Source organism: Bos mutus, chromosome 13 (assembly GCF_027580195.1).
Source record: "Bos mutus isolate GX-2022 chromosome 13, NWIPB_WYAK_1.1, whole genome shotgun sequence".
Taxonomy (NCBI): Eukaryota; Metazoa; Chordata; class Mammalia; order Artiodactyla; family Bovidae; genus Bos; species Bos mutus.
Window position 1 is genome coordinate 32,175,850 of NC_091629.1, and position 12,053 is coordinate 32,187,902.

At 36.0% G+C, this 12,053-nt stretch overlaps 1 protein-coding gene across 4 annotated transcripts in view; it reads right to left on the reverse strand.

The window, feature by feature from the left end:
- Positions 1 to 466: 466 nt before the first annotated feature.
- The window catches only part of GPCPD1 (glycerophosphocholine phosphodiesterase 1), a 64,569-nt gene continuing 52,982 nt past the window's right edge, over positions 467 to 12,053 (reverse strand). For 3 of the 4 annotated variants that reach the window (XM_070381249.1, XM_070381248.1, XM_005891059.3), the window contains 5 exons: positions 10,096 to 10,161; positions 8,405 to 8,541; positions 7,806 to 7,941; positions 7,280 to 7,440; positions 467 to 1,675 (listed from right to left, as the gene is read on the reverse strand). In XM_070381249.1, the coding sequence (XP_070237350.1) occupies positions 1,486 to 1,675; positions 7,280 to 7,440; positions 7,806 to 7,941; positions 8,405 to 8,541; positions 10,096 to 10,161 (690 nt within the window). In that variant the 3' untranslated portion in view covers positions 467 to 1,485. Of the gene's footprint in view, positions 1,676 to 6,629; positions 7,098 to 7,279; positions 7,441 to 7,805; positions 7,942 to 8,404; positions 8,542 to 10,095; positions 10,162 to 12,053 lie in introns of those variants that run through there. The other variant, XM_070381247.1, reaches the window with a different exon arrangement.

Sequence of the window (12,053 nt, forward strand, 5' to 3'; positions counted from 1 at the left end):
TTACAAACAGAGTACCAGAGGATTTTAAAGCCTATCTTCAACACAATTAAGATCTGGCCAAAACTGCATTACTCAGCTTAAAAAAGTAAAGATACAACATACAACCGAACTTTTAGGTTCTCAGCTACTACCAAATCATATCAGTAATGAATAAACTGCCTACATGAAGTAAAAGCTGTATACAAATAAGCCATCCTTTCAGGGTGGACACTAAATTCCAATATCTCATAATAATAATAAGGGACCAATTTTACAAAAGTAACATCTTGAAATTTCATTTTATAATGAATATAATAAATCTGTGTATTTTATTTAACATTCACTCATAAGTTATGCCAAAACAATCTGCTTCTAATAAAAGAAACCTTTGTATAATCCTAATAATACACATACACATATAGTAGCATCTTCTACATTTCTAAATAAATTACATGCATGACATTCATTAACCAATAAAGAATACCAATGAGAATTCAGGTCATTTATTTTTTGCACAGGGTTTTATCTACTGTAAACACACACATACATAAAACAAATCCACAAAGCAATGGTGTGTAATAGGTAGAGAGAGACACACTTAAGCATATTTAACATGCCTACAGACAACTTTTTTTTCCTTTTTTTTTTTTTTAGGCAACAAAATATTTTTTCAGTCCTTGACACCTTCTCACACTCACCTAGCACCACAGATGCAAGGACTTACAGTAAACGTGTACAGTCTCATGCTTAAAACAGAAAGCATGCATTCAATAGAATTTATACACTATCATCTATTGTATGAAGTCTGCAATCCATACTTGTAATATTTTATACATTAAGTTACCCTGCAGCTTTTTGGAATTTTAATATTTATGCAAAATAACTTCTGAAAGATATATGAAACAAGTTTTCAAGGATCACCTTTAGGCTATTTACACAGGTATCGGTTTGGTTAAATGGGAAAATGGCAGCAGCCTCAAGGTTCATACTGAATGAAAATGGTGTGCATGTCAATTCATGTGAAAAATACATATACACACAGATGGCACAAAGGTTTGTGCAGTTGGAATCACCAGTGCAAATACATGCATTTGAGGTACTTATTTTTCCCATGGTCAGGTATAATTATGCATAGCCATGTTCTTCTGAGTGGTAAGTATTTCCGACCTGATCAAATAAAAAGCTGTACTAAGTGTAAATATGAGATATTTATATAGTTAATTCCGAAATTCTATGTTTAACATTATACATTTACACATTTAGTTTAAAATATTTACCAACCAATAAATATTCTCGTGTAAAGAGATTGACTGGTAATTATACCTGGCCAAGTGATTTAAATAGCATACTTGAAATTCTAGCAAGAACTGTAATGAAATAGAAAATACTTCATTATTGCTTCATTGGAATGAAAACCTAAAAGGCATAGATAAACAGTGCTTAGTGATGAAAAGTGAATACCCAGAATAGCGGTGCATGCCCCAAATGGTCTCCACCCAGTAAACGCTAAGCACTCTCCACGTTATCAATGCCATTGGCATCCACATGAATGTCAGGCTCCCCACACAAAGATGAGGGAACAAAGCGGCTAACAGTGGGACACAAACAGCTCTTAAGCTCTGGTAATTCTTGCTTCAGGCGTTCCAACTGCTCCACTTGGAATATATTTGGCTGTTCAGGCATCCAATCATATATCCTATGATGAGACAAACACAAAACATAAAATAGGTAATTTTATGGCTTACTTAGGATCTGACAACCTACAGAATGCCTAGAACACCTATACTACAAAGTCTTAATTTTTTCTTAAAAGATATAAGCATCAGTTCTATTTAAAAACATTTCTTCCAGTCTACTCACTGCCTTTTTGCGACCCTGAAGCAAAAGAGCTGATTATAAATTGAATCAGAAAATGAAATCTGTAGCTTACTCATGATTCTTCAAGTATCTTTTCTTCAGGTTAATCAATCAGCAATGCCTTATCTGACAGATGGGAACTTACTACAAGGTAGAGCTGGAATTCATACCCGGTTCTGACTTCAAAGCACTAAAGATCAAGATGAAAAGGACTGCTCGGGACTTCCCTGGCAGTTCTGTAGTTAAGAACCCACCTTTCCACTGCAGGCTACATGGGTTCCAGCCCTGGTTGGGGAACTAAGATCCCACGTGCTACACGATGCAGCCAAAACATTAAGATTAAATTAAAATTTAAAAAAAAAAAAAAAAGGACTACTCACCAGTGTGAAAATTATGCTAAAGCTATGTAGCACTAACAGATGTATCTAGAGTTGAGAGCCCCAAGTGACAATGACGGTACTAGCACTGCCCACCAGCACAGCAAGGAAGGCCTTTCACTGTTTTAAAAACCAGACAATTTATGTGAGGCACTAACTGTTTATGACATCAAGCCACTCAGCAGTGCTCAGACTCTTTGCGACACCATGGACTGTAGCCTACCAGGCTCCTCTGTCCATGGGATTTTCCAGGCAAGAATACTGTCCTCCAGGGGATCATCCCAACCCAGGGACCGAACCCAAATCTCCTGTGTCTCTTGCATTGGCAGGTGGATTCTCTACCACTGAGCCACCTGGGAAGCTGCTATGACATCAGAATAGGGAGAATTTTCTTAAACAAGATTTTTCAAGTATTGATTTTATGAAATATTTCACTATTCTAACACAAAGACAATTAAAGGCATATATAAAATAATGAAGAGTGATCTCTGGATCAAGACTGAATAGAAGCATCTAAGTTCACTCCCTATATCCTGTTAGAAATAAAATAAGGGTATTGAGAGAAAATTCACTAAATATGAGAAAAACCAAAGAGAGACAGCAACAAAATTTTAGAAGCTGTTAAACAGATGGATAAGTGATAAAGTACTTCAGTTAGCAGAATAGAAAAGTCCAAACCACAAGCTAGTAGTTGAAAAAATGAAAAGGGTTGAGTTAAAAGCAGCCCAGACTCCTCTGGAACTGGGTAAGGGGAGGAAGGAGCTCAAAGATGGAGGATGGGCTGAAGGTTGAGCAGTAGCAAGTGGTTCCCTTCCATTTAACTCCCTGCTGTGGAGGCTGCCCCTGCCCTACTTGGTCCAGGTCAAATGAAGGAGAAGACTAGGTGAGAGAGTTTGAGGCGTTTTATAAAATAGCCATCAGCATCAGGGAAATTAGAGAGGGTACAAATACAACAAATTCTAAACACAGAGACATGCCCTTCACCCATCTCTCTTTCCTCACTTGACTCCAACAAACTGAGCAGCCAGACTTGTATCCTCTAAGTACAATATATTACAGAGTCTTCTAGGAGGAATCTGACCAATCAAAAAGCAAAGTTTTTAATCTAATGATAGATGTATGACCAAAGGGGTCACACATATTATTCCACAGTGAGATTTCACAAGCCATATTCATACACTCAGGAGTTTTCAACAAGCTTTTTAGATACCAGTTCCTTAACCAAAGATTTCTAAATATCTGAGGAAATCTTCTAACATGTGAGATAGTGAGCAAAAGAGAAGAAAAAAAAAATTTTGTAAGTGATCCTTAATGACTTCAGAGAAATAGAAATTTCATCAAATGAGAACAGAATTTTTTAAATACATACATAAAAAGGAGCATTCAGAGGAAAAAAGACAGTTCTTGAAAATTAAAAGCACAACTGCTGCTGCTGCTGCTAAGTCGCTTCAGTCGTGTCCGATTCTGTGCGACCCCATAGACGGCAGCCCACCAGGCTCCCTCGTCCCTGGGATTCTCCAGGCAAGAGCACTGGAGTGGGTTGCCATTTCCTTCTCCAATGCAGGAAAGTGAAAAGTAAAAGTGAAGTTGCTCAGTTGTGTCGGACCCTCAGCAACCCCATGGACTGCAGCCTTCCAGGTTCCTCTGTCCATGGGATTTTCCAGGCAAGAGTACTGGAGTGGGGCGCCACTGCCTTTTCCGACAGCAGATACAAAAAACTCAACAGGATAAGCAGACACAAAGGTTGACGAAATCTTTGAAAGTAGAACAAAAAGACAAAGATATAAAATAGGAAAAAAGCTAAGAATTTAAATCTGGTCGAAGAGTATATAATATACAAATGAAAGGATTTCTATAAAGAAAAATAAAAGGGATACCAAGTGTCTAGCACATGGGTAAAACGAGACCCACAAGACCATCTTTATGAAAATTTGGAACACTAGAGACAAAAGCACAGATTCTCCAGAATTCTGGAAAACAAACAAATCACATGTGAGGGAGTAGGAATCAACACGGTTTCATATTTCTTAATAGCACAATGGAATTGTGAAGATAATGGAAAAATGCTTTTAAACGTCTTAAAAAAATGATTTCTAACATGGAATTTTATGCCCAGCCACTTCCAGACATGCAAGACTTCAGGCTTTCCATCCTCCTTTCTCAAGAAGATACTGAACTACGTGTTCGATAAAAATGATTGTAAAGCAAGAGAGAAAAAGATCTGGACTACAGGAAACAGGAGCTGTGACCTAAGAACTGCTGCTCAGCGTGGCAGTTGTACCCAAAGTCAAGCAATGTTACTGAAGAAGACTGAATGGATGGACAGGCTTGCTGTGGGCTAGCACAGTCGGACACGACTGAAGCGACTTAGCAGCAGCAGCAGCAACACTCTAAAAGAGCCCCTGCCTATCCTACCAGCTTTGAAACCTACAGAATGCCCTGAACCATTTAACATTTGTTGATTCAGTTTCCACTCTACTTGACAGGTTTATTTTGGGCTGGCCTACTCCTGAGAACTCTTAGGAGGCTCCAGTGAGCAGAACAAGCACAGAAAAGCCCGCTCCATGTGCCCATATTCCTATTATATTTCCAATGCCTAATCCACAGACAAATGCCTTATGCTGAGCTAGAGACCCAGCGGGTCACAAAATTAGTCCAGAAAGTTAAGACTAACATAGAAAAGGTGCAAGCCAATGGCACAATCATTTAAAAAAGCACACATACATAAATACTCAGGGACCATAATCTTTTTAACTTATTTAATAGTTTCAGGTACACACTTGTAGATTAAGAATGTAACAAGTAGGGAAAGAGTACAAATAAAGTTTAAAGCCATGAAAAACTAAATGTTATATTGTCTAGCAATAAAAATAAGAATTTAACAAATTTTAAGAGAATAATATGATAATCAGTTATATCTGAGGGAGGGGGTAAGGGAATATAATTAGAGAGGGGCACACAAGTGAGTTCATATCTAATAATAATGTTCTTTAAATGTGGGTTCTGTTACTGAATTCTTTTAAATAATTTGAGCAGGCACAGTACACAAAGAGGAAACATTGCTCAATTTAATGTATGAGGCAAGTATTATCCTCATGTCAAAATTAGACAAAATTAGACAATTAGGTAATTTACCTTTACCCGATAAAGGTAAATTAAAGGCCATCTTAGTCATTACTACAAATGCAGAAATTCCAAATATCAGCAAATTAAGAATAGCAGCTTGTATAAGATAATAAATCACAAAACCATGATTAAATCTAAAATCTGTTAATGCCTTTGTAAAAACAGGACTGGTTTTGATAAATTAAAACACATCACAATTCTCCCCCATGTAAAATGAAACAAAGGCTCTGAATCATTTAAATCTTCAATATGTCTAAATTTGATAATGAAAAAATAATAGCAATAAGCACCTTAAATACCATAAGAAACAGTTTTAAAAAAAATTTACACAGGAACTCAGGGACAATTAAAGAGCTAGGAAAGACTGCTAGGTTTTTCTTGGTTGCACCTCATTGCTTGCAGGATCTTAGCTGCCCAACCAGGAACTGAACCTAAGTCACTGACAATGAAAGCACTAACTCCTAAGCACAGAGCGCGAGGGAATTCCCAGGACTGTTGAACTATGTGAAGTACGTACACACACACACCACACACACAGAAGACACATATATATGTAGTTCATATATATAAGTACGGTTGATTATATATATACATGTAATACTTTGACTAAAATTTTTTTAAAAAGAAGAAAAAACTTCCAAGAATAATAAAAATTGACCCTACCCAGTCTCTCACCTCTCACTGGGCCCAAGCAGAAGCCCAGTGCTGGGCCACCTCAACATCCCCCACACACACCCTCAACACAGTCCTGCCCTGGTGCCTGCTCTCACCTCTGCCTAAAATGCAAAATCTGTCAGAGCAAATTTAACCACCACCACCCATGCTCAAATATATCTCTTGCTTCCTCTTTAAAATTATTTTTGTTGACCCTGTGCCAGGAAGCACTCACTTTGTTTTGGCCTTTTATATATATCACACAGTATCTTCCTGTTTTCCTTGCAAGGTCAGTGTTTGCTACAACCAAGTAGGGCCCTTTGGATGAAGGATCTGACTAAAATTTCTATACTCTACAAAAGCTGTACATGGTATAATCTCACAATATACTTTTCTTACCTGAAAATGTTTGCAATCATTCCTTCCTCCTCCTCAAAGAAATATTCCCTCAAAATTTGCTAAATAAAGCACTTTCATCATATTGCAATTTAAAATTTTTAATTTTCCTTTAATTAGATGGAAACATCTAATAAAAAGAATCATGAATTATGCAGCTTAAAGAAATATTAACCAAATACTTTAAAAGGCAGGCATTATCCGGGTTGTAGTTTTAAGACAAGACTAGTTCAGACAAAATAGCAGGGGTGGGGAAAGCTTTATTAAGCAAGCAATATAACTTTATACAACAAACAGTAATACGAACTAAATCCAAGGACTGTATTTTTTTAAAGCAGGTCTGGTAACAAATTTTATCACTTACTTGATGTTGCTCAAGTATTAGTAAGCCCACTAAACCCCCTCAGCAGAGTAAACCTTCTAACCCCAGATTTCTTTACACTAAGCAACCTTTTCATCTCTCAGAGATCTCAGACTTACGTTTTAAACAACCAGTAAATTTATTTAAAAACAAATTACTTAAGCTATTGTATTGTCCAAAAATCTGGCAATACCAAAGTGAACAAAACAGGCAAAGCCTTGCCCTCATGGAGGGCAAGGACTGACTTAGAGGGATGTACATAGTATGAAAAGCCACAGAACAGGATGAGACCACCAAGAAAGTTGTTGCAGACAGAGAACAGGTTTAGGGCAAACAGCCACCTCCACCTGCAAGATGAGTCAATATATCCAGGTTAGTGAGCAATCATCTGAATTTTTAACAAACTTCCCAAGTGACTGTGGTATACTCCAAAGTGTGAAAAAATTTCACTGACAAATAAATGTTAAGATAATTATACTACTTTTCCTCTTCTAACAATCCATGAAAATTTTTCATAAAAAACAAATACCTATCATAAATTAGACCATTAACTCCAAATTCCTTTAATTTCTTTCTGTTTTCAGGATCGTTGGTATCATCACCCCAGCAGAATATGACCAGTCCCTTAGCTTTTGCTTCTTGAATATAGGACGGATTTCTGAGTAGATCTTCAGTATGTGCATTTATCCCCTAAAAGATGAAAAATAAGTTACTCATGAAAAAGTAACTTATTAACTACAAATTCTAAATGGTCATACTCTATATTAGTATTCTGTAAAGTAGAATGGACAGGGAAGATGATTCATAAAACCCACTCAGAACACTAAACTACAAAACATACTTAACCTAGGCCTGCAAGAAAATTTTTGTCAGTAGTAGTCATTTAACTGCTTTTCAGTCTGTAATTTAATATTTTCATTTTATGTAGAGCTATCTGCTCATTATACATAGGTCAAAACTAACCACTCAGATGTTAAATTAATATATAATTTTACTTACTATTACTCTAAAACATTTTTCAAAAAATAAATATTAAAAATTCAAGCATAGCTTACCAGTAGATTTTCAAATTGTGCAAAGCTCATTGCAATGGGGGTTGTCCGAGATCTGAGGTCCATGAGTTCAGGGTAAATATCAGATTTCCCCTGAGTCAAAAATAATATGGGATATTTGTTCTGCTTTTGCCGAACCCTAAAAAAAGACAATTTAAAAAATATTTTTCACTGGGCAGATAACCATAACATATGGCTTTGAAATTTGAGAAAATACTAAAAATATAAAGAAAAAAAATTAAAGGCATACTCGTTACAGAGGTATAACAAGCATTAACATACATTGCCTTTAAGTTAAAAAAAAGAAAAGAAAAAATTAAATTATTCTATACAAGAGTTAAAATGCTCTCAGAAATGGGCCAAAAGAAAGCCCCTGAGGGATTACAATTCGGTAAGGAGGATTTAATGTCTGTAAAATGAAACACAGGGTGTGAGGTGCTCCAACCCAGTGGTGTACAAGGCATCTCAGTAGAGAATATATAAAATGCAATACAGAAGACAAATCAAGGGTGAAGGCTGACCACTTCCTTACCTCCTACTGCAGTAATCCTACTCTAAATCCTAGCTATAGTCTAAGTATACAGGAGAAAAAAACTACTTACATTGTGCAAATATCTGCATCAAATGAAGAAAATACTATTCTCCTCTTCCCAGAATTTTCTAAAACAGTTTTTAAAATTATATCCAAAAACAGATTCATGTCAAAATATGTTGATAAGTTACCATCCCACATTCCATCCTATGGAAGAATAGGAAAACAAAAGTCATTAAATACCCTAGAATCACAGTACTAAGAAAAATTCTTGAGAACAGTCCAACTAGTATTTTACAGATATGGAAAGCAAAGGCCTTTGTGAATTATTATAATTAGGTACAGATACAAAGTGATTATAACATCAATTGACTTTTGCTTTAATAAAGTTTAACAAAATAAAAGCTAAAATTCTGAAAATCTGAAATCTACTGTAATTTAAAAATATTTTTATATAATCTTCACAAACTGTAAGTGGACAAAAAGACTCCACTTTATTTGTTAACTCACTAGCCAAAAATCCCTGGTAATTAAGAATTACTAGTTAAAAATCTCATTCTTGAGTCTTAGACATATTGCTGCTGCTGCTGCCAAGTCGCTTCAGTCGTGTCCATCTCTGTGCGACCCCATAGACGGCAGCCCACCAGGTTCCCCCATCCCTGGGATTTTCCAGGCAAGAACACTGGAGTGGGTTGCCATTTCCTTCTCCAGTGCATGAAAGTGAAAGTGAAGTCCATTACAGTTATTCTAAAAGCTCTGAAAACTTAAAAATCAAGTACTAAGAAAAACATGTTAGCCAGGACCAGCTTATCATAAATAGCGATGTAAAAGACATGCTTTAGGACAGTTTTGATTATTCTGACCAAAACAAATACCAGAATTGCCTGGATTAACTACTTCCAATGTCCCCACCCCAACCAGCACTCTTAGCATGCAGCCCCATCTGATACATTCAAGAGTTAGTTGTTTTCCTGGAGTAGAACACTACTAGGCTGCATAAAGTCAAGGCTCTTTTTCACCATTTAAGCACAGTAGCAGCTTTTCAATAAATAATTCTTTATTGAACAAAAGAATGACTAAATTTTAGACATGTGTGCAGAAATTTCTTTTCCTAATTAATTACTACTAGCTATTGCCACTTCACAGAAAACTGCTTAGGCAATTATTTAAGGTATATATTGAGATGGGGATAAAAAAAACAAAAACTAATCAGTTACTAAGTTCTGACTGGTTAGATTTCTCACTGTTCCTTTTACAAGTCACAGAAATTGTCCATATTACTGTGCGCATGAGAAGCATGTAAACTGGAATTTCTACTATAATGTAATCATAACTGGGCTTCGTCATAACTGATGGCTCAGTTGGTAAAGAATCCGCTTCCAATGCAGAAGATTGCGGTTTGATTCCCGGGTCGCGAAGATCCGCTGGAGAAGGGATAGGCTACCCACTCCACTATTCTTGGGCTTCCCTGGTAGCTCAGCTTGTAAAGAATCTGCCTGCAATCCGGGAGACCTGGGTTCAGTCCTGGGGTTGGGAAGATCCCCTGGAGATGGGAAAGGCTACCCACTCCATAACTACTTTTAAGAACTGAAATAAGTGTAAATTCCGCTTTATTTAAAAGGTCTAACAAGCACTGTGCCTGCTGGAAGAAGCCATAAGATTTCAGTGTCACTTATTCCACTAAACAAAGAGACAAGAATCAATGCATTTAAAGAAACAAGAGGGAGGAAAGAAGAATGGGTCACATGGAGAACAGCTTACCCTTTGTTGGCAGATCCATTTAATTTCTATGTTAAACCCGACATCTTCTGGCAAAGATTCTAAAACCTAGAGGTGCGTTTGTTGGTGGTAAATTTTGTTTATTTTTGGTGAGATGAATGGTAGAATAAGAAGGAAAAAAAGAAAAACAAATTTATTACAAAAAGCAACCTGTAAGAAAACGTATCACTAGTAAGGATAAAGCGCTTTGTGCCGCTGGTAAAAACCACTATCTTTTCTTATACTCAAACTGACAACCTGGTTAATGATTAAATTGAATAAGAAAGTCAAAACAAATTAAATAGCAAAGACAGTGGTCTTTAGCATGTGATAATTGATTACTACTTAACATTGAGATGATCCTAACCTAAAATTCTTCTCACTATTAGTACTGAACAACTAAAGTGAGCAGATAAGGAGCCTCATGAATTTAAAAGGACGTCTGTCATATTTTCTGAATCGCATCCAGGCATTACAGTCTACTAAGATATACAAAAAAATATAATTTCTAGCTTGTTTTTAAGGTGGTGATACTTAACTTGTACCACAGTGATAACTCCCTGGAAAGATGTTATCTTTAAAGTTAAAGAGGCTCATAAATAAAAAAAGTCTTTATATAAATAAGTGTATCAATTTATCTAAATTATCTAGACACTATGTAGTAATACCACTTGCCCTGGCATTACTAGAAAATACAATCTAAAAAAAAAAGAAAAAGAAAATATAATCTAAAATATGAAGCTTGAGACTTCCCTGGTGGTCCATTGGTTAAGAATCCACCTTCCAATGCAGGGGATGTGGGTTCGATTGCTGGTCAGGAAACTAACATCCTACATGCCATGGAGCAACTAGAGAACTACTGAGCCTGCATGCTTCTACAGTTATTACAGCTGCACACCTCAATGAAATGTCCCTGTGGTACAATTTGAGAAAGCCCATGGGATGCAATGAAAACCCAGCACAGCCAAATTTAAAAAAATAAAATAAAATATGAAGCTTGTTTATTAACGTACAAACAGCTGATTTTTTATTCAAACACCAATTTGTTCTGTCAAATACTCAAGCATGCTAAAGCAGAAAATGAATTTAGAACAATTTATTTCAAAGTTTAGAAACCACTTAACATGGACAGTATATATGGTATTTAATTTTATAATAGCAAGTAAAAGAATAAAAACAGAATAAGAATATAGCCTGGAATTCTGGTGACCTTGGATATAGTCCCGGTCTACGTTAACCAGCTGCATGAAAAGTACGATACCTAAAACAAGCTGTACTTAATCTCCTGTGAGTTTTTTTTACTTTGTTCTCTGATATGTTTAGCCTTACTTAATATATCTGCCATATTTTTACTGGACTAATGCACAATCAGAAAAGAACCCTTTGATACACATTTTTTAAAAATCTGTTTTTCTGTTCTATGAAATCATGTCCAGAAATCATGAAATTTCTAAGAACCAAATGATTTTAGAATTTTGGACTAGAAGGAATGACTTAGCTAGGCTTCACAAATATCTGAAAAATTATTCAAACCATGACCTAAAGGCATTAGGACAATGACTATTATAGGGGTTCTCTTGTAGCATCTTTTTTAGAGGGTAAATAATCATGATACACTGGTATTACCTATTTTTTTGCCTAAGAAAACTACTGTAGCTGACACATCATCAGAAATACAGTAGAGAACAGGAAAATTAGGAAATGGAGCCAACAAGAACAAAAGCAGATTCAGCATGATCAAAGAGGGTATTTGACCTGCCTGTCAAAGGAATTCCTTTATGAATTGTGTCTAGTTTTAAATCTTTAAATCTTTGTTACACTTTTTCAGAGTGAATTCTTGAAATTTGTATCTCACTTTAAGTAACCAGGGTACTATATTCTTTGGTTGGAGAATTTCTCTCTAAAAGCCAAACACCAGCCTTAAATTTCGTAAAAATGCCTCTCCCATCATCACACTTCCC